The 27438-nt window shown below is 37.2% G+C and overlaps 1 protein-coding gene and 1 non-coding gene across 9 annotated transcripts in view; one reads left to right on the plus strand and one right to left on the minus strand.

Annotated features, from left to right (window-relative positions):
- Window positions 1–27438, minus strand: part of TCF12 (transcription factor 12) — a 370182-nt gene that overhangs the window by 88082 nt on the left and 254662 nt on the right. For all 8 annotated transcript variants that reach the window (XM_032297781.1, XM_032297780.1, XM_032297779.1 and 5 more), the window contains 2 exons: window positions 15714–15849; window positions 10182–10234 (listed from right to left, as the gene is read on the minus strand). In XM_032297781.1, the coding sequence (XP_032153672.1) occupies window positions 10182–10234; window positions 15714–15849 (189 nt within the window). The remainder of the gene's footprint in view (window positions 1–10181; window positions 10235–15713; window positions 15850–27438) is intronic.
- LOC116564645 lies at window positions 20320–20456 on the plus strand. The gene has a single exon (XR_004275019.1). It is a non-coding gene; the product is annotated as a small nucleolar RNA SNORA2/SNORA34 family (small nucleolar RNA).

Genomic DNA, 27438 nt, shown 5'->3' on the forward strand with positions numbered 1-27438 from the left:
TCCAGATGGATTAAAGACTTAAACATAAGACCTAACACCATAAAAACTCTAGAAGAAAATCTAGGCAAAACTATTCAGGACGTAGGTGTAGGCAAGGACTTCATGACCAAAACACCAAAAGCATTGACAACAAAAGCCAAAATACACATGGGACCTAATCAAACTCCACAGCTTCTGCACAGCAAAAGAAACAATCATTACAGTGAATCGGCAACCAACAGATTGGGAAAAAATTTTTGCAGTTTACCCATCTGACAAAGGGCTGATATCCAGAATTTACAAAGAACTAAAACAGATTTACAAGAAAAAAACTAACAAGCCCATTCAAAAGTGGGCAAAGGATATGAACAGACACTTTACAAAAGAAGACATACGTGAGGCCAACAAACATATGAAAAAATGCTCATCATCACTGGTCATCAGAGAAATGCAAATCAAAACTACATTGAGATACCATCTCACGCCAGTTAGAATGGTGATCATTAAAAAATCTGAAGACAACAGATGCTGGAGAGGATGTGGAGAAATAGGAACACTTTTACACTGTTGGTGGGAGTGTAAATTAGTTCAACCACTGTGGAAGACAGTGTGGCGATTCCTCAAGTACCTATAAATAGAAATTCCATTTGACCCAGCAATCCCATTACTGGGTATATATCCAAAGGATTACAAATCGTTCTACTATAAGGACACGTGCACACGAATGTTCATTGCAGCACTGTTTACAATAGCAAAGACCTGGAACCAACCCAAATGCCCATCAACAATAGACTGGATAGGGAAAATGTGGCACATATATACCATGGAATATTATGCAGCCATCAAAAACGATGAGTTTGGGTCCTTTGTAGGGACATGGATGAACCTGGAAACCATCATTCTCAGCAAACAGAAGAGCAGAAGATCAAACACCGCATGTTCTCACTCATAGGCGGGTGTTGAACAATGAGAACACATGGACACAGGGAGGGGAGCACTACACACTGGGGTCAGTTGGAGGGAAATAGGGGAGGGACGGTGGGGGGTGGAAAGCTGGGGAGAGATAGCAAGGGGAAAAATGCCAGATGTAGGTGATGGGGAGGAAGGCAGCAAATCACACTGCCACATGTGTTCCTATGCAACAATTTTGCATGTTCTTCACATGTACCCCAAAACCTAAAATGCAATAAAATAAATAAATGGGAAAAAAAAAAGATATTCTATCAACTGGAAAAAAAAAAGATATAAGTTGGTTCTAGCACATTCTACATAAAACATAATTTCTAGAACCAAATTATTTTTGTAAACTGATAAAATGTTGGCACATTACAGATATCGGATTAGGTAGTTAACAATTATAGATAATAAAAAGGCAAAACCCTTGAATGGTCAGTACTTTAAAATGTCTTTGAAATATATTAAGTTAATGTAAATATAAGAGAGAAATTAGAAACCACCCTGAGACTAGCAATGTTTTTATAATGTTTAGAAGTTTAACTACAAATGTAGCTATAGAGCATACATTACAGTCCTTGAATAAGATATTAAGTACAATAAATAACTTTTCAAAACAAAATCATTATAACGGGAGTGTTAGTGTAAGCAAATTACTCTGGATGTAAATGTCTTTCCTAACTTAGAAAGAAATCTAGAGCCCCAAACAGCCCTGGTGACAAAAACGTGAATTTCCTAATCTAATCCTTCTTTCTTATACTTGAAAAAAAATCCTTAATCACTTTAGGTAAAAATTAAAGCCAAAAATATATATATAATGGTTCTACTAATGCTGAACACCTGACAGTGGCCTTAAACTCTAAAAGCATTTACATAATTCAACTATATGTCCTTTAAAAATCATGTGAGTTATACACACACACATTAAAAACCATGAGTTACACACACACACACACACACACACACACACACACACAATGATTTGTGAAGTTTCAAAGATCTTACCAGCAGCCAAAGAGTTCAGTAAAACTTAAAAGCTACCTATAAATAAAATGTAGCCAGGTTCTTCTTTTAAAAAGATTAGAAAAGTGAGAAAATAACAAATAACAAGTAAGACAGTATACAGCCATATCAGTACAAACAACTGGATCCACAGGATTCACTCACTGATTACTCTTCCCTCTGCTTTTTGGTTTGAAATTACATCAAAGACATTACTGACTTCTCACAAAAATGAACATCTTAGAACTACACATTAAAGACTGTTAATTCTGACACTATTCTAAACAGTGGTTACTGTCGGCATCAACAGTGGCTACTCCTTATTAATGTATGAAGAAAATCTTTCATTCAACGAGCAAACTGAATATAAATTTGGAATAGATTATAGGATAATATATTTATGTACTTTACATACTAAGATTTTTCTGCTAGTCTGACCTATAAGGACAGAGAATGAATAAGCCACTTTTGAAATTTTCTATCACAGTAGCCTTCAAATAGAGATACCTTATCTAACAGCCCCAAATAAGAAACTCTTAAGTACATACAGTTGCTGTGTGTCCTCTGTGCTGTTTGCCAAAGGAACTAATCAAATACCTATTCTACTCATGTTCAAGATCTGGAGGGTTTGCTCATGAAGTTCAGCAGAAACAGGTACTTCATGTAAATACAATTTATTCTAGAATCAGTAGATTTCTTGCTAGTCTTAAGGGCCTTAGATAATTGTCTGTTTATTGATTGATGATTGATTGACTGAGACAGGGTCTCACTGTTACCCAGGCTGGAGGGCAGTGGCGTGATCCCAGCTCACTGCAATTTCAACCTCCAAGGTTCATGCAATCCTCTCCCAGAACAGCTGGGACTATAGGCACACACCACAATGCCAGCTAATTTTTGTATTTCTTTGTAGAGACCTGGTTTCATTATGTTGGCTAGGCTGGTCTCAAATTCCTGGGCTCAGGCAACCTGCCCGTCACAGCCTCCCCAAGTTTTGGGATTATAGGTGTAAGCCACTGAGTCTGGCTGGGCTGGATAATTGTCTATAAACACTCTCTGTTATCTTGGCCTCCTACTGACTTCCATAGGATGCTACTGAGAGAGTATTTTTCTTGCTGCTTATCTTACTGTTTTCATGGATAAAATTGGAGGTGTCAATTTCTCTATAGCCCTAACTCTCCACCTTTTTCTTACTAGTTCAGATGGCTAGCAAGCTCTTAAATCATAGTTTTATAATTATTCATTTCCACCTGCCCCAGGAAGTTGTCATCTCTTTCCTATTAAAAAAAATCTTCAGTTTAGATGCCCTCAGGATTTACTACTTTTTTTCTTTTGAATATTCTTATTCTATTTAGTATGTACACTAACATGCTAGACTATCAGACATGGTCTAGTAGTCTTCATGGTTTTGGGAACACCTCAGATGTTTCCAACTGTCTCATAAGGTATCCCTAAATTTTTGAATTTAATATAACAAATGACTCAAAGTTCACATTTTTTTAAAAAAAAAGCCATTCCCAACAAAATGAAATCCCATAAAAATTTTAAAAGAAAGAAAGGCATTACTTTCTTACTTTTTTTTTTTTTTTTTTTTTTTTGAGATAGAGTATTGGCTCTGTCATCCAGGCTGGAGTGCAGTAGTAAAATCATGGCTCACCGAAGCCTTGAACTCTGAGGGTCAAGAGATACTCCTGCCTTAGCCTCCCAAGTAGGTGAGACTACTGGAACATACCACCATACCTGGCCAATTTTAAAAATATATTTTTTTGTGTAGACAAGGTCTCACTACGTGGCCTAGGCTGGTCTCAAACTCCTGAATTCAAGGGATAATCCTACGTTGGCCTCCCAAAGTACTGAGATTACATGAGTCAGTATGCCTGGCCCCATCACTTTCTAAATTAGTTAATGACTAATTTAAAGGTCACTGAACTCTGTATCTGTCTGCATCAAACCAACAAAAAGCAGAGTCTATGCTGCTTTGATTCATGCCACAAACAATGAAGTTCTCTTATGTTGGTGGAAAAGAGTCAGCAACTAAAAAATTTTTTTGAGACAGAGTCTTGCTCTGTCGCCCAGGCTGGGGTGCAGCAGAGTGAACATGGCAGGCTCAAGAGATCCTCCCACCTTAGCCTCCCAAATAGATGGAACCACAGGGGGTGCCAATCACATCTGGCTAATTTTTTTGCAGTGACAGGGTCTCACTAGGTTGCTCAGGCTGGTCTTGAACTCTTGGGCTCAAGTGATTCTCCTGCTTTGGGGATTACAGTTACCATGCCTCGACAAAATATTTTTCTTGATGGAGCAAATTACACTTTGAGAGTTTAACCAAGAAATTTCAGTAACACCTTTTATGGGAATATATACATACATACTTCAAAACAATATACAAAAGCACGACATTTGATGAAGAAACAAATAATCATGTCATCAGGCTATGCATGGGACTGCAAACAAGTTATATTCAAAACCTGTAAGACACATCATTTTGATGCAGAGTTAATATTTGATATGCAAAGATATTTTCAAACGCTATAGAACAAGAATACAACTTTAGGTATTTGGATCTAGGAAGGCATTTCAAATCTCTCTAGGTATTTACTTCCCTTGTGGAAAGACTTTTCTACTGCATCTTGCTTCTTACTTCAGAATTCTGTATCTACTGCAGCATATAAAAGAAAATGATCTATGTTTGGAAACACTAACACCAACTTAAAAAATAAAGAATAAAGAACAAAGAAACTTTTATCCATCTGAGAAATGCTTCAGAGGGCCATAAAGATGTTCAACCAATGATTTTAAAAAGGGGAAAAAAGGCGTAGACTCTGGAGAGTTAAGACAAAAATAATTAGAATGAATTTTCTAGGGGCAGCCAGATTTGATTCACCAAGTTTTTCTTCCTTTCATAGACTGTTTTTCTGTAAGTGAATGCTTTCTGAACAACAGGAGCTACAATTTACCACGTAGTAATTAGATGCCAGGCACACACAAGTGGAGGTAACATGATAATGTTTTATTTTACTATAATATTTATCCTTTCTTGTATCTTCAAGCTTTTTTTTGTTTGCTTTTCAACAAAATTTGGTAAAAATGAAATGCTAAACTTCTTTAAATTTCAGGCTGTAGTGGTATGAACTAGATACAATAAAGAAGGAACATTTACTCTGAGTACCTAGAAAACACCATGCACATAGTAGGTACTTATTACTCTCACAGTAACATTTGAGACAGGCATTATCATTCCCTTTTACAAACAGAAACTGGAGGTTCCGAGAACTTAAAAGCAACCTCTCCAAGGTTATAAAATAAAAAGCTGAGGCACATAACCATTATTTGCTTAACTGGGAAGTCTGTGGTATCCTACTACTGTAGGTCCTTAAACAACAAAGCCAAATAAAAATAAATTTGATCAGTAAAAAAAAATTGACAGAATAAATTTATGTTTCAATTTAATATACTAAGCAAAACATTTTCTGAATAAACCAAGGTATTAAAGAATCAGATTTTAACACTCAAAAAAAAAATGGTCTTTGACATTAAATTAGGTTGTTATTTTGGCCCTATGTGTGATTTTTGGCAACTTAATTTATGGTTTTTGAGTCTTACATTTTCTTATTTGAAAGTAGGGAATATTAGGTATAGAGTTGTTTGGCAAAAGGCTGAAGATTAGTATATGGGTAATGGTTAACAAAGTCCCTCACACATGAAGTCTTGTATCACTAAAATGGACACTGAGGATGTAAAGGACGCTAACAAATTTATTACAAAAGTTTCCTTTTTTTTCCCCCCACAAATTATCAGGAAAAAGTCCTGGCCCAAATCCCCACCCAGGGCTTCAAACTTCCCCTTAACTTTATATCTTAGTAAAGATCTGATATAGATGAAAAACAGCTGATGCACATTCAAAGAACAAATACAAGAGGTGGCAGTTAGAAAATGGGAGGGGAGGTTTAAGGACCCTAAAAGGGAAGGAAAACACCCAGCAAAGTACCACCCACACCTTTGGAAACTCCCAGATAAAACTTTAACAATTATAAATGCCTTCCATTATCACTTGGCCAGAATAGCTGAGGTGTTTATCCAGGGTAGACTGATAAGACAACTTGCCCCTTCTCATATCTATACTGATTGTATGTGTTCCCCACTCAATCCATCTCCAGAGTCGGAGAGTGGGTTTGCTACAGGAAAATTACAAAGGCTGCAACTTGTACAGAATCTAGTAATACGGTACTTTTAGATGTGACCTCAACATGTGTTAGTTTTTCCACACTTCCATGCTTTTTACCTGTCTGGTCCATTCTCTCCTTCTCTAACAGATGAACTGCTACACATCTTTCCAGACACATCTCAAATGTCAACTCTTCCTGAAGCCACCACAATAGGTTTAGTTCTACCTACCTTTTGTCACCAGAGCACTTGGAACCCACCCTTATATTTGCTTCAATGCAATATAATTTAATTTCCTGAATGCTTGTTTCTAAGATAGTGAGGTCCCCAAAGACAATGATGGTGTTTGGTTTGTATATGTTTGAATTCTCAATGTCCAAGCATTATTCTACTGTTGCTGCTATAAAAGTCCACTTTGCCCAATCTTAATCTGTCTAGAGAAGCAAATGGGGAATCTCACATGATTAAAAAACATTACTTCTTCATGAGGAGGAAGAAAACTATGCTCACTATTCTTTTTGGTTATTTACTGAGCATATCAGTTTTAAAATCATTAATTATGAAGCATTTTAGACTGAAAGAAACTTCACATTTCCCACTCCAAACTTCCTAAGGACTAACTGACTAGTCTAAGGCTACACAACCAATCAGCAATTGAGCTGGGCAGATTTGGGCGAACCATTCACTTAATGTTACTGACTGTATTGCTCCAATGATGTTTAATACACCCTAATTAGACCTTCATCCACAAACAAAAGTTACTGTTCAGTTGTTCTGCAGAGAGGAACAGAGAAGTTGAGGTATGCACCTATGATACCTAAATATAAATCACAGTTTACAAAAAAAAGCCCTCTAATTAATGCTAGATGATCAAATTATATAGATTAGCAATGCTTTGCATGCTAAGTAACCCTGCCTATTATTTTTTGTATCAGTATGAACAATGATACTAACCTAGTCTTTTCACTGTTTCTTTAGAAAAAGTAATATACATTTTACAGATTAAAGATAGAATGAACAAGTAGCAAACTGATGAGATCTGAATGTTACTGCCAAATTTCCTGTATAATTTAGAAAGCATAATATTCAAATTATCATAAAATAAAATATACATGGTAAATTTTCATTTTTATACTCAATTTTTCTTACAATTTGCATGTGAAAAGTCTGTAGTTTGCATATTTCTCAATAAAAGCTCTGAAATAGGAAATCACAACTTAAAATTCCATTTTACATACTGAGAAGGTAAACAATATAACCTTAAGTGTTCTCAGGACTTATTTTGTCGTTATTCATTAAACTATCTTCTTTAAAAATCTTTTCAGTTAATCCTAGCAGTGGGAAAAGTATCAGTCTGTAAAGTTTTTCTGCTTTCTTTTTTAAATACTTGAGATTTCGGCTGGGTGTGGTGTCTCATGTTTACAATCCCAGCACTGTGGGAGGCTGTGGCAGGAGGAGCACAGAGCCCAGGAACTTGAGACCACCCTGGGCTGGAGACAGACTTCCTCTTCCCTACGCAGGGGGTTGGGGGGAGCCAGCCGTGGTAGCCCACCCCTGTAGTCCCAGCAACTTGGGAGGCTGAGGTGGGAGGGTCGCTTGAGCCAGGGAGGTCAAGGCTGCAGTTGGCAGTGATTGTGTCAAGGCACTCTAGCCTGGGTGACAGAGTGAGATCCTGTCTCAAAAAAACCAAACCAAACCAACCCAAACCAAAACAAAACAAAAAGGCTCCGAGGTTTCAACAGAGCATTTAATCCAAAACATAATTTCAATTAATTAAAATGAATATATTGGCTGGAGGCAGTGGCTTACGCCTGTAATTCCATCACTCTGGGAGACCGAGGAGGGCAGATCACCAGGTCAAGAGATCAAGACCATCTTGGCCAACATCGTGAAACCCCGTCTCTACTAAAACTACAAAAATTAGCTGGGCATGGTGGCATGCGCCTGTAGTTCAAGCTACTAGGCAGGCTGACACAGGAGAACTGCTTGAACCCAGGAGGTAGAGGTTGCAGTGAGTAAAGATCGCGCCACTGCACTCCAGTCTGGCGACAGAGCAAGACCTTGTCTCAATACAAATAAATGAATGAATGAATTTATTATTTATACATCCTTAATAACATTTAATGTATACTAATATAACTAGTAAAATACAATATAAAAGTAGGCTTGGTTTGCAAAATTTCCTAATGTTTCTCAAAGAAATCAAGGTTTCATCAAAATTCAATGACTTGTTCAGATACCTGAGAAAATACAGAGAACTAACCACCTCCAAGTAATGAATGCTATTATGATTACGAATGTAAGGAACGCTGGTGACCTCCACTGTCTACTTTCTTTCCAGGCTGTTATGTCCATTTCGCCCACTGCTTTAGAAATCAAAGAACTATGGAACACTGAAAATACACTGTTTCTTAATGTCAGGTTAAGAAATGAGATGAATTTTTCATTCGCTAATCTGTTTTTTTAACCTGTATAGTTCTTCTAAATATTAATGTGTAATTTAACTTTCACTGCTCTCATTGAATTATAGTAACAAATTACAAGAAAATTACACTGTTACATGTTTTAGCAGTTCTGTCAGTTTTAATATGATTTCTGTTAATTTAACAGAAATCATCTGTTATACTGTTGAACCACCTACCCCTGCACAGCACACAACTGTTAAAATGTAAATTGCCCAACTATTTTTAGCTGCTGCTGAAAAAAAATTCCTGTCTTCGGGAATAATGATTTGAGGCATTGTGTTCATTTTGTTTATCAAGCAGCTATTCAGCCTCTAGCGGGCCCAAGTGCTTATGCAAGCAAAAGCTTTTAAGAATGCCTGCAGCTGCAATCCAACCTTCCAGGTAGGCTGCAGGTTCAGAGCACAGCTGCCCTAGGCGTCATAAACTCCGATCCATCTGGAACTGAGTTTCAAAGAGGATTTCAAATTCGACTTTTCATGTATCACACAGAAGAGAAGGTGGGGGAAGAACACAGAAAAGACGGAAGGCAAACAACCAAAAGATGGTATCTCTACGTTAGCCTTAATAAAAAATAAAAAGCTCAGACCCTGCTGCTCCTTCTAGATTACTACTTGCCAAGCCGGATATTCCATTCAGTCCATACTTCGATGAGCTGACTCATCCGGCAGCACCTGCGCCCATGTGTTAAGTACTGCCAAATAAAAGCCCAACATCCATTTACACAACAAAAAGATGTACCCTACAAGGCACTGAGGCCTCAATCCAACAGCCTCCCTCCCCATTTGTTCTAAGCAAAGGGAGAAGAAAAAAAACTGCCTTTTTGCACCAGAGGTTTAAAAATTGTAGGTGGATTTATCATGTGGGTTCATTTACAAATACTTTTACTTCTTTAAAGAATAAAGTATATTTAACAGCACAGTCGCCCTACAGTATTAAATTATCATGGCCATTAATGATTGTTCCACCAAACCTTTCCAACCTTCTTCATCAAAGCCCTTTATTCTCAAAGGATACATTTTTGAGGAAAGAGGGATCAACAAACTAGTTGTTTGAAAGCTTTCCTGATACTAGGCTGAAGTTAGGAAAGGCTTAATGAAGGTTTTAAAACCCACAAGGGCTTCACAATGAACATCTGACTTGGTGATTTATGCATATTAATAACCTCAGTCCTACTGAGGCAAGCTGAGCCAAACATGTACTCCGAATCTTAATGTCTTTAGCTCCATTGGGATTATTACAAATGTAAATTTCTAAGATTTTCAGCTATTAATCTCTGTCTGTCCTCCTGTTCAGCAACATAATGACTAATTAAACATCAAAAGACCTGTATAGGAGATCATCTTTGACAGCTACCGACCTAGTCCTCTTCCCAAGAGGGGAATTCAAATGACAGGGACACAGAGTAAGAGCATATGAGTAAGCTACAAATCATTGCAAAGAAATCTAAAAACCAAATATTAAATGCGGATTTACCTCAATCAATGATTTTGTTAAGCACTGAACAATTACTATGCAAAGTATGCCTACTGGCATCAATCAAATGCACCCTTGTAGCAAGGAAATACTGAACACCTTAAATCAGTTTGTTTACCATCAAGTTAAAAAAAAATAGGTACTTACAGAAGAAGGCAAACCAGGAGGCACCTTTCTGACTTTTTTTGCTTGCAAAGGATCTGTACATGGAAAACAGTACATTTCATCAGCACATTATACTGAAAAAAATAATAAGACTTCAAATGAACAGAACTTTTTCCCCTAGTGTCTTTCTTGTTTTCCGATATTTGGGAGTAAGTAGCAAATACAGTAATGGGGGCCTCCTTTCTTTTAACTAATCCTAGTAAAAAACAGATTCTGTAAATAAAGTGATACCTTCTGAAAATACATATCCCATAAATTTGGGGAGATGACAACAAATGAACCAATACAAGAAAGAAAACAACAAACTGGTAAATGTATGAGAGAAGGGAACGAACATTTCTTAAGAAACTGTTCTGCCATGTGCAGTGGTTCACGCCTGTAATCCCAGCACTTTGAAAGAGCAAGGCAGGTGGATCACCTGAGGTCAGGATGTCGAGACCAGCTTGGCCAATAGGGTGAAATCCCAACTCTATTAAAAATAGAAAAAAATTAGCTGGGCATGGTGGTGGGCACCTGTAATCCCAGCTACGCAGGAGGCTGAGGCAGGAGAATCGCTTGAACCTGGGAGATGGAGGTTGCAGTGAGCCAAGATTGTACCAGCCCAGGCAACAAGAGTGAAGCTCCATCTCAAAAAAAAAAAAAAAAAAAAGCTGTTCTGTGCCACGTACTATACTAGGGACTTTCCAGTTTCATTTGCAGAGGGACACTTAGTGCAACAGGTCATGTTAATAACATGACTCTCTAGCAGAATCATGTCTAGTACCTGCATCACATTGAGAATTAGGCTTAAAAGTATATTTTAACAACTGAAAGCTAATGCTATGCTATAATTTGTTAAAAATTTGAAATAAAGGAATAAAATTAAGGTTATAATAATGTCAAGATATATGAACTACTAAATATGGGCATTGACATATGCAATGTCATTCAGTATTAAGCACATTTACTTTTAACATTATGTGGCTTCAACCACAACTACATCATTAATTATAATTTGACTCTGAATGTTTATATTTATTTCCATGAAATAACTTGACAGAGAAAGTATATTTCTAAGATAGAATTTATCAATATAAATGAAAACTTGAGTATTTTATACGTTAATCTGTCTCATGTGATGTAATTTTACTTATCTGTAAAATATAATAAAACCTGTTCATCTTATTTACTGTAAAACAAAGTGATAAACTCAGCGTTCTAGGCTTACACAAATAATGGCTCAAATTCAGGATTTTCTGAGTGGCTCATTATTAGGAAGAAAGAATACATGAGGAGGCTGATGTAAAGTTTATACTTTACACTTCTGAAAGCTGTAAACATGAGAATTAAACAATCACAGCACAATCATTCCTCAGTATCAGTGGGATTGTTTCCAGGATCCTCAAGGATACAAAAATTCACAGATGTTCAAGTCCTTTAAATGAAATGATGTAGTATTTGCATATAATCTATATACATCCTCTTATATACTTTAAATCATCTCTACATTATTATGTATAATACCTAATATCATGTAACTGCTATGTAAATAGTTATTATATATATTGTTTACGGAATAACAAGGAAAAAATAAGTCTACACATGTTCATGACAGACGCAATCACCCAATAAAAATTTTTTTCTTATCTGTGGTTGGCTGAATCCACAGATGAGAAACCTATGGATGCAGAGACGGCCTCAAGTGATCCTCTGGCCTTGGCCTCCCAAAGTGCTGGGATTATATTTTCCTGGGCCATAAATGACACCATACAATAAGACACTGAATAAAGGAATGAAATTAAGGTTATAATAATGCCAAGATATGATACCTGAACTATTAAATATGGGCATTGACACAGGCAATGTCATTCAATCACCCATCTATGTTTCAGAGACAGGATCTTGCTGTGTTGGCCAGGCTGGAATGCAGTGGTATGAGCATAGCTCACTGCAGCCTTGAATTCCTGGGCTCAAGTAATTCCCCTGCCTTAGTCTCCTGAGTAGCTAGACTTCAGGTGTGTGCCACTGCACCCAGCTAATAAAAAAATTTTTAATTTTTTAAATAGTGTTTCACTATGTTGCCTAGGCTGGTTTTGAACTCCTGGCCCCAAGTGACCCTTTGGTCTTGGCCTCCCAAAGTGCTAGTATTACAGGCATAAGCCACCATGCCCGGTCCCAGTTTAACCCATTTAAATTTGGGCTGGGAATTCTCTACAGTGAATAGCCCAGGAGGATGCAAAGTTAAAAAGGCAACTCTATATGTAGCATATGAAGAAAACTGTATACAAGAGCAAAGGGTGAAGCATTCATTCCCTACCCCAAAAGGCAGGCCTATATTTCCTTAAAACAGAAGTACCAAAGAAAAACAACATCTGGCACACTCTATATTTGTAAAACTCCAACTACTCATAACTAATACTGTATTCCTTTGAGCAAAAGCCACACTCTTTGTACCAAAACAGTCAACTGAACTGCTCCTACCAGTTTAGGGCCTATCATTCTACTTTGAAGGCATTATTAGTAAAGGATGTTGCTACTTAGTATGGGCCAGTTTTTCCATTGCCATGTGAATAGAAATTTTTCTATTTGGTTACCTACCACTACACAATCAATATAAAATGTCCAATTTAAAATCATGAACCTGGGATTCACAGATCACTTCTGGGAGGTTGCAAAGTGTGACAGTTAAGAGATGGCTGGGAGTGCTGGCTCACGCCTGTAATCCTAACACTCTGGGGGGCCGGGGCAGGCAGATCACTTGACGTTAGGAATTCAAGACCAGCCTGGCCAACATGGTAAAACCCTGTCTCTACTAAAAATGCAAAAATAAGCCAGTCATGGTGGCATGTGCCTGTAATCCCAGCTACTTAGGTGGCTGAGGCAGGAGAATCACTTGAGTCTAGGAAGCCGAAGCTGCAATGAGCTGAGATCACGCCATTGTACTCCAGCCTGTGGCACAAGAGCAAAACACCATCTCAAAAAAATAAAATAAAATAAAATAGAGGAGGCTGGCTGGATTCTAATTTTAGCTCCATCATACAGCAGTTAATTACTTAACTCTCTTTGAGCTTTAGTTACCTCCATGTAAAAAGGGGGTAACACATCCTTTTGTGTATTTCATATACTGTGTTAATACATGAAAGACACTTAGGGGAGTGCCTAAAAAGAGCATGACACTTAACAAATTTTAGCCATTATTATTAGGTTTCCACTAAACTGTGGGGAAAAATAATTATAAATTGGGTAATTAGATACTGTTGTGCAGCATGTTGATTTCCTAAAGCACCTAAATAATTTGTGAAGATGCTGAGGTTGATGTAGATGATTTTGAGTCCTTTTAAACTCTGAGACTTTATCAATAACTGCGAATGCTAAGAAAGAATGGCTAACACTGAGAAACAGCTTTAAAGAATGTAGTAAGAACCCATGAAATAACATTTACACAGGAGATAGGTGGGCAACTCTGAGCATCAAGAGAACTACCATATCCCAACCCAGTCTTGGCCAAGTTATTTACCTTCTCTGGGTCTTGGTTTCTCACTTGTAACATGAAGTTACCATTACAACCTCATAGAGGTTTGTAAAAATGTAGTGTATACAGCTCTGTTCCTGGCATGGAAGAGACAATCAACAGTGTCTATCATCATAATCAAAATTAAAATGAAGAAGATATAAGTTTTACTTTATAGAAAAACCTGAATTTTAAGCCTGGATTTTTCTAACATTTACTCCTCTCTTTCCTAGTTATTTCAATAATTAATTTTCCCCTGAACTTAATAGAGTATTAGTTTGTATTAGTGCTTTTTCTCACAGTGTACACTCACATAGCATACTAACAAGGTATTTTTCTAGGGTAACACTGACTAGCATTGAATCTAGACTCCAATTAATGTTCCTATCCTGACTAACTCATTAGGTAGGAAACAAGACAGGAGATGGAAAAATACATTTACAATTTAGCATTTCTTTAGTAACAAAAAGTGTACTGGTCTAAATCACCTGGGCTGACTTAACAGTATACATACTAAAACATCCATAATACTGGCAGATACATCTAATCAGAGTTCTCTATGCTGAATATGATGACACATCATCATGCTTTTTTATACCCTCAAGCAGACCCTAGCCCCAGAGACCAGGAATATTTCACCAAAACACAGATTAACAGAAAGTAGATACACAAATATGAAATGCCTGTGCAATAAAAAACTGACATAAATTTTTGGTGGACTACATTTTAGAAGCTGGCCTATTTTTAATTTAAAAATGCTTTGCAAGTTTAATTTAATTTTCTTGCTTAAGAGATCTTTGGTAGACATCACCAAAAATTCTGAGATTTAAACACAGTTTGGATAAAGGATTAGAGAACACCTAAGGCTTGCCGTAAGCAGCAACACAAAATAGACTGGCCTCGATAGGCTATGTATAAGACATAAAAGAAGGAAGCTAGTGAAAAAATAATGGGGTTTGAATGCTTCATATGCACAAAGTTTCCTTTTGCAATAACGTTTCAGAACTAGATAGGGGTGATGGTATAAAGTAGTGAATGTAGTATATGCTACTCAACTGTACAACTTAATATGGTAAATTTTACCTCAATTCAAAAAAACGTGGAGTGGAGAAGCAAGTAATATGCAAAGGACAATGAACCTGGAGTCAGACAATATTAAATTTTATTCTAAATACTAATTATATGAATGTGTCGTCCCTTTGGACCCTCAGTTTTTATATTAAATCTAGGATTATAACCACTGACTAACAGGATTGGTGAACTGACGAGATGAGAATGTATATAAAACCACCTTGCAAATTGTGTTGCATCATTTTTAGTAAGGAATAAGGTATTAACATTAGAACATGAAATTCTAATTACAAGAATAAAAAGTAGTGAAGTCTCATTTTTACTTTACCAGTAAAACTGGCTGTTTGAAACTTGTTGTAATTATGGCTTACAAATTGAACAGTCATCCAAAATTATTCATGGCCAAACCTTCCATTAAAAACTTGTAATATATTTATAAAAGAATTTTGATAATTCATTTATTAAATATCTAATGGATGTATCATTTTTGTGCAAATAAGCCCTGACACCTACATGATACCCAAGAATCCAAATATCTTCTAATTAAAAGCACAGCCAGGGCTGGGCACGGTGCCTCATACCTGTAATCTCAGCACTTTGGGAGGCTGAGATGGGCAGGTCACTTGAGCTCAGGAGTTCAAGAGCAGCCTGGGCAACATGGCAAAACCCTGGCTCTACAAAAAATAAAAAACCAGCCAGGCACAGTGGTGCGTGACTACAGTCTCAGCTACTTGGAAAGCTGAGGTGGGAGGATGGCTTGAGCACAGAGGGTAAGGCTGTAGTGAACCAAGATTGTGCCGTTGCATTCCTGCATGGGTAACAGAGTGAGATCCTGTCTTAAATAAAAAGGAAAAAAGTACCAAGAAGTACAGACTAAGGAAAGAAACAACAACAACAACAACAACAACAACAACAACATCTGTGGGATGAGATTTGTTGTATGATACACTCACCAAGCGCTGTAGAGTCATGAAGTGGTCTCCTCCTAGAACTTGTGGCAGAGAATGAATAGTAGGCTGTCCCTGGTTTTCCTGAAGAAGACAGCTGTGCTGGGCTCCCAAGCCCTATATCTTGTCTCAGGAGACTAGACTACAAAACAAGACCAAGGAAACAAGTTATTTTCCTGCTGATACTGACCTAAACCTGAAAATTTCATCACTTCTGAATTATTTATAGTAACTTCAGCAATGTCTTAACTTAGGAAGCACCCAACAAGTACTTTTTGAATTTAATTAGACCACTGGTTTCAGCCCAGACTTTGTCTTTTTTTCTCCACCCTCACATTGTCTGCTTTTTTTTTTTTTTTTTTTGGAGACAGAGTCGTCTCAATTACTGACTCAGGCTAGACTGCAGTGGTGAGATCTTGGCTCACTGCAACCTCTGCCTTCTGGGCTCAAGTAATTCTCCTGCCTTAGCCTCCTGAATAGCTCAGATTACAGGTACGCACGACCATGCCTGGCTAATTTTTAAATGTTTAGCAGACATGGGGTTTTACTATATTGGCCAGGCTGGTCTCAAACTCCTGACCTCAGGTAAGCCAGCCGCCTCAGGCTCCCAAAGTGCTAGAATTACAGCTCTGAGCCACTGCACCTGGCCACATTGTCTCCTTTTTAATAATTATGTAGATATATACAATCTTAGGGCTGAAAGACACTTTAGTGGCTGTGTGGTCCCACACTTTTTAATCATCGGTATTTTGAAAAATGGTCACTAGTCTTTGCTTTAATACTTTCATGAACACAGAAGGCAGCAAAAATTCTGTTCTTCCTTTCCTTTTTAGAGATGGATCATGCTCCCACCCAGGATGGAATGCAGTGGCATGATAACAGTTTACTATAGCCTGGAACCTGGGCTCAAGTAAACCTCCTGCCTTAGCCTCCTGAAATAGCAAGGAGTACAGGCACATGCCACCACACACAGCTAATTTTTAAATTTTTTTGTAGAGATGAGGTCTCCCTAACCTGCCCAGGCTGGTCTTGAACTCCTAGGCTCAAGCAAACTTCCTGCCTTGGCCTCAAAAAGAGCTGGGATTACTGGGGTGAGCCACTGCAGCTAGCCCATTCCTACTTTCTTCACTTGTGTCTCATGACACTGAGTTTGAGAGTCCTCCTCACCATCTCTTTTTTAACACTATATTTAAGTAACCTATTTATGTTAGCTAAAATTAAGAGGTGAAGAGTGATCACATGCTTTGTGGGTCTTCATTCTGTTGCACGTGCTGCTATTAACTCATGTCCCTTCAATGTTGTACTTGTATAGCTTGTGCTTTTTGGTCCCAAATACAAGACTTAACATTTATCTCTAATAAAATTCATCTTCTTACACTTGGTCCATAATCATCCATCCTTTCCTATCTTTTCCAGATTCTTAGTCTGTCAACCAATGCATGTGCTAGCCTTTTTAATGTCTTAGGCATAGAAAATATGATTAAGAGAAAACCCATTAGGATGGCAAGGATGAGGAGAGAGACCTGAGGTAGTACAGTGACATTATGAGACTGTCAAGTGCTTCATTTCTAATTCAGATTCAGCAGCCCTAACCTACTAACCCAGTAACCCTATTACAAAACAAACGACGTTAGTTGGGCAGAATTTTGCTCTGAGATTTCTGGTAGCTGAGACGAAATGGGATCACAGAATTGAAAGACAGGAGCGAGAAAGACCTCAAAGGGAAGGCGGGTTGAAATACACCGAGAAGATACTCTCAAGTGAAAAGAGGTGCAATTCCTCCGGCACATTTGCTAGCCGCTCCCCCTGCCACCATATGTTTAATACCCCTTACTGCCATCACCATACTCTTAGTAGTAGTTGTTTCAGCCACTGAGTATTACAAAGGAACTGAGAAATAAACTTCAGCTCTGGTCAAAAACAATCAGCAGAACTTTTGAACAGTAGCCCCAGCAGCCCAATCTCTGCCTCCAGTCTAACAGTCAAGAAAAACAGTCATTTAAATGACTTTTCTTTGGTGTTTAAGCTTTTTAAAAAGGTGAGATAGAATTTATATAACATAAAAGTTAAACACTGAATATTTTCAATCAGTGGCATTTAGTACCTTCATAATGTTGTTCAACCATCACAACTCTCTAGGTTCCAGAACATTCTCATCACCATAAAAGGAAACTCCATATCCATTAAGCACTTACTCCCCATTCCACCCTCTCCCAGCCAATGGCAACCACTAATCTGTCTCTATGAGTTTGCCTATTCAGGATATTTCACAAAAACGGACTCATACAATATATGGCCTTTTGTGTCTGTCTTCTCACATTTAGAACAGTGTTTTGGAAGTTCTTCTATATTATATAGCATGTATCAGAGTACTTCATTCCTTTTTAGGATAATATTCCATTGAATATGGATATACACAAACTGTTTATCCATTCAGCCACTGATGGATGTTTTACTTGTTTCCAGCTATTAACTGCTGTGTATAGTACTGCTATGTAGATTCATACAAAAGTATTTGAGCACTTGTTTTAAATTATTTTGGGTATATAACTAGCAGTGAAATTGCAGGGTCATATTTGTAATTCTATGTTTAACTTTTTGAGGAACTGCCAAACTGTTTTCCACAGTGGCTGTACTATTTTACAGTCCTACTCGCAATGTACAAGGGTTCCAATTTCTCCACAACCTTGCCTAGTTGCTGTTTGCTTTTTAAATTATTGCCATCCTTGAGGGGCAAAGTGGTATCTCATTTGTAGTGGTTTTGATTTGCATAACACTAACGACTAATGATACTGAGCATCTTTTCATGGGCTTGACGTACATTACAGTATCTCCTTTGGAAAAATGTCTAGTCAAGTCCTTTGCCCATTTTTTCAAATGGGTTATCATTTTGTTGTTGAATTGTATGAGTTCTTTACATATTCTGGATACTAGACTTACCAGATATATGAATTGCAAAATGTTCACTTATACTGGCCAAAGTAATTTATAGACTCAATGCCATCCCCATCAACCTACCGTTGATTTTCTTCACAGAATTAGAAAAAACTACTTTAAATTTCATATGGAACCAAAAAAGAGCCCAAATAGCCAAGACAATCTTAAGCAAAAAGAACAAAGCTGGAGGCATCACGCTATCTGATTTCAAAGTATACTACAAGGCTATACTAATCAAAAAAGCAGTGCTGGTACCAAAACGGATATATAGACCAATGGAACAAAACAGAGACCTCAGAAAGAACACCACGCATCTACAACCATCTGATCTTTGAACAAACCTGAAGAAACAAGCAGCAGGGAAACGATTTCCTATTTAAGAAATGGTGTTGGGAAAACTGGCTAGCCATATGCAGAAAACTAAAACTTGACCCCTTCCTTACACCTTATACAAAAATTAACTCAAGATGGATCAAAAACTTAAACATAAGACATAAAACCATAAAAAACCTAGAAGAAAACCTAGGCAATACCATTCAGGACACAGGCATGGGCAAAGGCTTCATGGCTAAAACACCAAAAGCAATGGCAACAAAAGCCAAAATTGACAAATGGGGGATTTTAATTAAACCAAAGAGCTTCTGTACAGCAAAAGAAACTATCATCAGAGTGAACAGGCAACCTGCAGAATGGAAGAAACTTTTTGCCACCTATCCATCTGAAAAAGGGCTAATATCCAGTATCTACGAAGAACTTAAACAAATTACAAGAAAAAAACAATGCCATCAAAAAGTGAGCGAAGGATATGAAAAGATACTACTCAAAAGAAGACATTTATGTGGCCAACAAACATATGAAAAAAAAGCTCTTCATCATTGGTCATTAGAGAAATGCAAATCAAAACCACAAGAAGATATCTCATGCCAGTCAGAATGGCGATCATTGAGAAGTCAGGAAACAACAGATGCTGGAGAGGATGTGGAGAAACAGGAATGTTTTTACACTGTTGGTGGGAGTGTAAATTAGTTCAATCATTGTGGAAGACGGTGTGGCGACTCCTCAAGGATCTAGAACCAGAAATACCATTTAACTCAGCAATCCCATTACTGGGTATATACCCAAAGGATTATAAATCGTTCTACTACAAAGACACATGCACACGTATGTTTATTGCAGCACTGTTCACAAATCCAAAGACTTGGAACCAACGCAAAAGCCCATCAATGACAGATTGGATAAAGAAAATGTGGCACAAATAAACCCTGGAATACTGTGCAACTATAAAAAAAAAAGGATGAGTTCATGTCCTTTGCAGGGACATGGATGAAGCTGGAAACTATAATTCTCAGCAAACACACACAAGAACAGAAAACCAAACACCGCATGTTCTCACTCATAAGTGGGAGTTGGACAATGAAAACACATGGACACGGGGAGATGAGTTTCATATACTGGGGCCTGTCAGGGGGGTAGGGACTAGGAGAGAGACAACATTAGGGGAAATAGCTAATGTAGATGACAGGTTGATGGGTGCAGCAAACCACCATGCCATGTGTACACCTATGTAACAAACCTGCATGTTCTGCACATGTACCCCAGAACTTAAAGTATAACCAAAAAATTCCACATAAATTTAAAGATCAACATTTTCATTTCTGCAAAAAAGTCCATTGGATTAGCCCTGAATCAAGGCCAGCAGTTTGCTGAAGCTGTTGGTTTCAAGCAGGAGCCTAAAGAATTATCTTTCTATGGTCTGTTGGCCATTTCATAACTTTGGAAATGTAGTGGTTAATTCATTAAAAAGAAACACGAGTCATTTAAAAAAAAAAAAAAAAAGCCAGGCGTGGTGGCTCATGTCTGTAATCCCTGCACTTTGGGAGGCCGAGATGGGTGGATCACCTGAGGTCAGGAGTTTGAGACTAGCCTGGCCAACATGGTGACACCCCATCTCTTTAAAAAAATTAAAAAAAAAAAAAAAAGAAATTGTAAGTTTGATAGGAATTGCACTCAATCCACAGACTGCTCTGGGGAGTACTGACATCTTAATATTAAGTGCTCCAATGGACTGAATATCAAACTTATTTACATTTATTTACATCTTCTTTAATTTCTTCTGGCGGTGTTTTTTAGTTTCCAGTGTACAATACTCCACTTTTAAATTAATTCTTCGTGATTTCCAAAGGAAACAAAAAAAAAAATTAAAGAAATTAAACTAATTCTTAGGTATTTGATTCCTTTAAATACTACTATAAATGGAGATGTTTTCTTAATTTTGTTTTTCGTTTATTACTAAATAAACCACACATCCTGCAACTTTATTAAATTTATTTATTTAATTTATTTATTTTGAGACAGAGTCTTGTTCTGTTACCCACACTGGAGTACAGTGGCACGATCTCGGCTCACTGCAACCTCTGCCTTGCGGGTTCGAGTGATTCTCTTGCCTCAGCCTCCTGGGTAGCTGGGATTATAGGCTGTCCACTACCACATCTGGCTAATTTTTGTATTTTTAGTAGACACAGCGTTTCACCATATTGGTTACATTGGTCTTGAACTCCTGATCTTGTGATCCACCCACTGCAGGCTCCCAAAGTGCTAGCATTACAGGGGTGAGCCACTGTGCCCAGTCTGATTTATTTATTAACTCTTAACAGTTTTATTGTTAGTTCCTTAGGATTTTGTATACATAACATCGTAACATCTGCAAATAAGGATAGTTTTACTTCTTTTACAATTTGGATACCTTTTATTTCTTTTTCTCACTTAACTAATCTGTTTATTTTTTTGAGACAGAGTCTAGCTCTATCTCCCAGGCTCCCAGGCTGGAGTGCAATGGTGCGATCTTGGCTCACTGCAACCTCTACCTCCTGGGTTCAAATGATTCTCCTGCCTTAGCCTCCTGAGTAGCTGGGATTACAGGCGTGCGCTACCACACCCAGCTAATTTTTGTATTTTTAGTAGAGACGGCGTTTCACCATGTTGGTCAGGCTGGTCCTGAACTCCTGACCTCATGATCTGCCCACCTTAGCCTCCCAAAGTGCTGGGATTACAGACGTGAGCCACAGTGCCCAGCCACTAATCTGTTTAGAACAAGCTTGTCCAACCTGCAGCCTGTGGGCCACATGGCCCAAGATGGCTTTGAATGTCGCTCAACACAAATTCGTAAAGTTTTTTTTGAGACAAAGTCTTGCTTTGTTGCCGAGGCTGCAGTGTAATGGCTCGATATTGGCTCACTGCAACCTCTGCCTCCTGGGTTCAAGCAATTCTCTTGCCTCAGCCTCCAGAGTAGCTGGGATTACAGGGATAAACCACCATGCCCAGCTAATTTTTTGTATTTTTAGTAGAGATGGGGTTTGATCATGATGGTAAGGCTAGTTTTGAACTCCTGAACTCGTGATTCACCTTCCTCGGCCTCCCAAAGTGCTGAGATTACAGGTGTGAGTCACCGCACCAGGCTTTGTAAACTTTCTTAAAATATTAAGAGTTTTTTTTTTTTTTTATGCTCATCAGCTATCATTAGTGTTAGTGTACTTGATGTGCAACCCAAGACAATCATTTTTCAAATGTGGCTCAGGGAAGCCAAAAGAGTGAATACCCCTGGTTTAGAACTTCCAGTACAGTGCTGAATGTAAGCAGTAAACATAGACAATATTGTTTTGTTCCCAATCTTAGGGAGATGATTTTCACACTGTTAACCTCGAGTATATTAGCTGCAGATTTTTGGAAATGACTTTTACCAAATGGAGTTAAGTTCTCTTCTCTTATTTCTAGCTTGTTAAATGCTATGATCATGAAAGTGAAAGAGTGTTGGACTTTGTCAGTTTTTGGTTTTTTGAGACAGAGTCTCACTTTGTCACTCAGGCTGGAGTGCAGTGGTATGATCTTGGGTCACTGCAAGTTCCACCTCCCAGGTTCAAGCAATTCTCCTGCCTAAGCCTCCTAAGGAGCTGGGATTACAGGTGTGTGCCACCATGCCTGGCTAATTTTTGTATTTTTAGTAAAGACAGAGTTTTGCCGTGTTGGCCATGCTGGTCTTCAACTTCTGGCCTCAAGTGATCTGCCCGCCTTGGCCTCTCAAAGTGTTGAGATTACTGAGTGAGCCACCGCATCCAGCCAAGATTCTTTTTTGGCATCAATTGAGATAACCATATGAGTTTCTCCCCCCCTTCATTATATTAGTGTGGTTAATTACAGAGACTAATTATCATAGGTTGAACTATCCCTGCAATCCTGGAATAAAACTCCCTTAGTTGTGATGTATAATCTTTTCACTATGTTGCTGGATTCACTCTGCTAACTTTTTGTAGAGGAATATGCAGAAAGGATATTGATCTATAATTTCTTTTTTCTTCTATTATTTTCATCTGAATTTGATATCAGGATTATGCTGACTTCACAGAATGAGTTAGGAAGTATTTGAGAGGAACTGGCATTATTTCTTCTTTAAAGGACTGGTAGAATTCACTAGTGAAGCCATTTGGTCCTGAACTTTTTTTTTTTTCTTTAGATGGTCTCGCTCTGTTACCCAGACTGAAATGCAGTGGCTTAATCATGGCTTACTGCAGCCTCGACCTCCTGGGCTCTGGGTCCAGCCTTCGACTTTTCTTTAATGGGAGGGTTCTTATTACTAATTCTATCTCTTTACTGGTTTTAGCTCTGTTCAGATTTTCTATTTCTTCTTAAGCCAGTTTTGGTAGTGTGTTTATTTCTAGAAATTTGTCCATTTCATCCAGACTAATTTTTTAGCACATAATTATTCATAGTAATCTCTTATAATCTTTTTTTATTTCTGTGAAGTCAGTAGTAATATCGTGTATTCCTATTTAGCAGTTTGACACTGTTCTTTTTTTTTCTTAGTCAATCTAGATAAAGGTTTGTCAATTTTGTTGATCCTTTTATTTACTTTTATTCTTGTTAGCTTTTTGAGACAGGAGTTTGCTCTGTTGCTCAGGCTGGAGTGCAGTGGCATGAACAGGGCTCACTGCAGCCTCAACCTCTCAGGCTCGAGCGATCTTCCTACCTAAGCCTCCTGAGTAGCTGGGACCACAGATTGTACCACCACACCTGGCTAATTTTTAAACTGTTATGTAGAGATGGGGGCCTCATTAGGTTGCCGGGGTAGGTCCTCCTGCCTTGGCCTCTCAAAAGTGATGGAATTACAGGTTTGAGTCACCATGTTGATATTTTTAAAGAATCAATTTTGATTTTGTTGATTCTATTGTCCTTCTGGTCTCTATTTTGTTTATTTCTGTTGTCATCTTTTGTTATTTCATTTCTTCTGCTGATCTTCAATTTAGTTTGTTCTTCTTTTACTTGTTTCTTAACGTAGGAAGTTACGTTATTGATTTCAGAGCTTGCTTCTTTTCAAATGTAGGCATTTACAATAATAAATTTCCCTCTGATTATGGCTTCTGCTGCATCTCCTAAGTTCTGCTATGCTGTCTTTTCATTTCCATTTAATGCTTCAGTTTCTTTAAATCTTATTCAACAATGTTGAAGCATACATGAAGCAGACAATGTACTACACCAGCCAAAGGTCATTCATTACATCTTTCAGAAATACTCATAATTAAGAATGTAATTTTCCAGACTCCCCAAAGCGTACAAAAGAAAAGCTGATACATTGCCTCATAAAGGAGGAAAGTAGAGAGAAGACAATTTCAGTTGCCAGGCAATATAATGTGTCTATGAAAAGATTATATAATATTAATTTAATTATTTAGCATTAATTATACAAATTCCAATAGATACAACATTTGGTAGATTGGGAGATAGAGATGTTATTATCAGACATAAAGAAGAAATAGTCTCCGTTAAAATAACCTCCAGAAGAAATGATAAAAGGGAGAAAATGATCAATATAAATATAAACAATAGGCATATGTATTCTATTTATCTGACAGACCATGAGCTATGGATTTTCTGATGGTGTGATCTGTCTGAGAGCAGTATGACCTAGGAATCATTAAGCCTCCCATAGATGTTATGCTGAAACGTGCACTGTCACATCTGTTTTACATTTCTTTCTTTTATTTTGCCCATGCTGGCACATTCAACATTGCTTAAATGGCAAGATCAGAATATGGTTCATAGTACACTAGATGGAACATATTATTACCACATGCTTAAGGGCAGGGGTCAAGTACCTTGAAGTTTTCCTTTGAACATCACTGGTATTTCAACAGGATGTTTCCTGCTCAGTGCCAAACCAACTTTCACTGATATGTTTTGAGGTACCTGCTGCATTTACTACTTCATCTGCATTTTCTCAAGCGGGAGGCACATATGAAGCTGGTCATAATATACACATAAATATATCAGAAGGAAGGACATGTGTATGTCTTTCAACAGTGTCCCTTACACTAACATTCCCTGGCACACATATTCTAATGGGAATATAAGATAATGATTTATATTAGGGATCAACAAACCAGAGCTCAGAGGAGAAAGTGGGTCTGTTTTTGAAAATATTCTTTTTGAAATACACTCTCAAATGAAACACAATATATTTATGTATTAGCCATGGCTGTTTTCATGCAACAGTGTAAGAGTTCTGTGTTGCAACAGAAAAAGTATGGTCTGTTAAAACTTAAAATTTGGCTCTTTTTGGACCTTTTTTTTTGGCTGCTAATCTAGTATGTCAGAGGAGGGACAAAAGACTAAGTCTGGAGGGTGGTTAAGAAAAATCTGTTTGCTTAATAAGGTAAAGATAAACTTTCGGACGAGTAAAATTTAGCCAGTGAGTTGTTTCTTCAAAGAAATAAAATAGTAGTCATAATAAGAACTAGAGAGGAATGAAATAATCTAAATGATGAAAAGGAAGTGTAAAGTCTACAAAAATACTGATGTTCTGGAAACAGCACTAGTTTTGGACTTAGGCATCCTGAGTCCAAATCCTGACTGATAATCTTGGACAAATTATCTAACATTAATGAATCTGTTTCCTCTTCTACAAATAGCTCACAAGGTTGTTTGAAAAAGTAAACAAGGCTTAAAAGAAAAGTATACAGCACAGTTATTGGCCCTGGTTAATGGAAAACAACTGTTTCATTTTTTCTTTTCCCATTAACTCACCACATTCTAAATATTACAAAATGATTCAGATGAATGATATTTTTATTGTGTCCTGGGCATAAACCTTTTGTCTTAAGTAAGTAATCTAAGTTTTCAGGAGACTGTCTGCCCTGAATTCAAGCTGACTAGGTTACAACTCCCAATGGCTATGGTAAAAAAGGATGCTGGAAACAGGCAAGAGAATAGGGGCAGAAGTGACAGATCCCTAGAGAGGACTGACAGATGCTAAATCCAAAGAGGGGTGTGACAGATCCAAGCAATATCAATTAAGATCAAGAATAAACAGGAAAATGTCAACTTATTCTCAAATGATTTAGCAGAAGTGTGTGCATTTGTGTACATAAAGTCACATGCAGCATACAAACATATTCATACACATAGAATGAGCAGAAATAAAAGGAAAGTGTATACACAAATGTGGTGAAACGTGAACTGATGACTCTTGATGAAAAGCACACGGATGTTCATTATATTATTCTTCATCCTTTTCTATGGGTAGGTAACTTTTCAAAATAAGGAGTTGAAGTAGAGAAGAATAAAATATTGAGGACTCCCTAGTACATTTTCAAAGGTACCATCTCATTTATGATTTACAGCAATCTTTTATTTTTTGCTATCTTAAGTATTCTACAGATTTCATATATTACAGTGATAACAAGTAGTGACATCCTAATAATGTGAATTTAGGTCTGCTCAGAAAGCCCTTTCCTCAATACAACAAGACTTCTATATTAGTTCCGGAACACAGACCATTTTTAAGATTGTTAACTTGAAAACGTAAATGAACTTGTGCATTACAATTCCAAGGCTGAGGTGGCTACAGAATACATAATGGTAGATTTTCTATCTATGCAATCAATAGTAAAGAAAGAAAAAAAGGAAAACAAATCTTTTTAGGAAAATAACAAGTTTACTTGCTACCAGTTTTAGTGCTGATATTTTCCTCACTATGCACAAATCTGGATATGTGGTTAGGAAATGCCGTCTTCTTGTTCCATAGTGAGTATTAATGCCAAAAAAGATGCACAGGCTATCCTTCACTTAGCTCTCCTAATCACAGCAATAGCCATTTTCGTGTGTTTAATCTGTATCATGATCCATATGATTAGGCAAAGAAAAAATTGCTCCTTTTTAAGAATATAAGACCATATTTTATCCTGTTAACTAAAATATTCAGTACTCTAAGAATTACAAAAAGTTTAAAATAATATTTTCTCCACAAGAACTTGACAATCTACAAATATTTAACAAATCAATGAAAAAAATACAATTAAAAAAAATCAAGTGCTAAACTATAAAAGCCTAAGATGTTGATATTCTAACTTTAAGAAAATAATGTATTTTTCTTTATTTGAGTATTCAAACATTTAGACAACACTAAAGCCACATAAACTATTTTTCTCCTCCTAAAATAAAATTAGATATCAGCTCATATGATTGATTTTTCTGTCTTCCTAAAACAAATGAGAAGCATTATTGATTACCACTGATCTTGTCCTGGAGGTATCTTCGACAAAAAGAATACAAAAATATCCCAGAGGATACAGAACTAGACAAAGCAGTTTTATTGTGCCGAGCTATCTTATTCAAGGCAGAATTAGTATTCTGTAATTACAATGTATTAATTTCTTAACATATTATTGGAAAACAGTCTTTTTACCGTCATCTAGACTATAAAATCTAGTCTAGATGATTATATCTATATTTTAGATATATTTTT

Source organism: Sapajus apella, unplaced genomic scaffold (genome assembly GCF_009761245.1).
Source record: "Sapajus apella isolate SASKATOON/1434 unplaced genomic scaffold, GSC_monkey_1.0 scaffold37, whole genome shotgun sequence".
Taxonomy (NCBI): domain Eukaryota; kingdom Metazoa; phylum Chordata; class Mammalia; order Primates; family Cebidae; genus Sapajus; species Sapajus apella.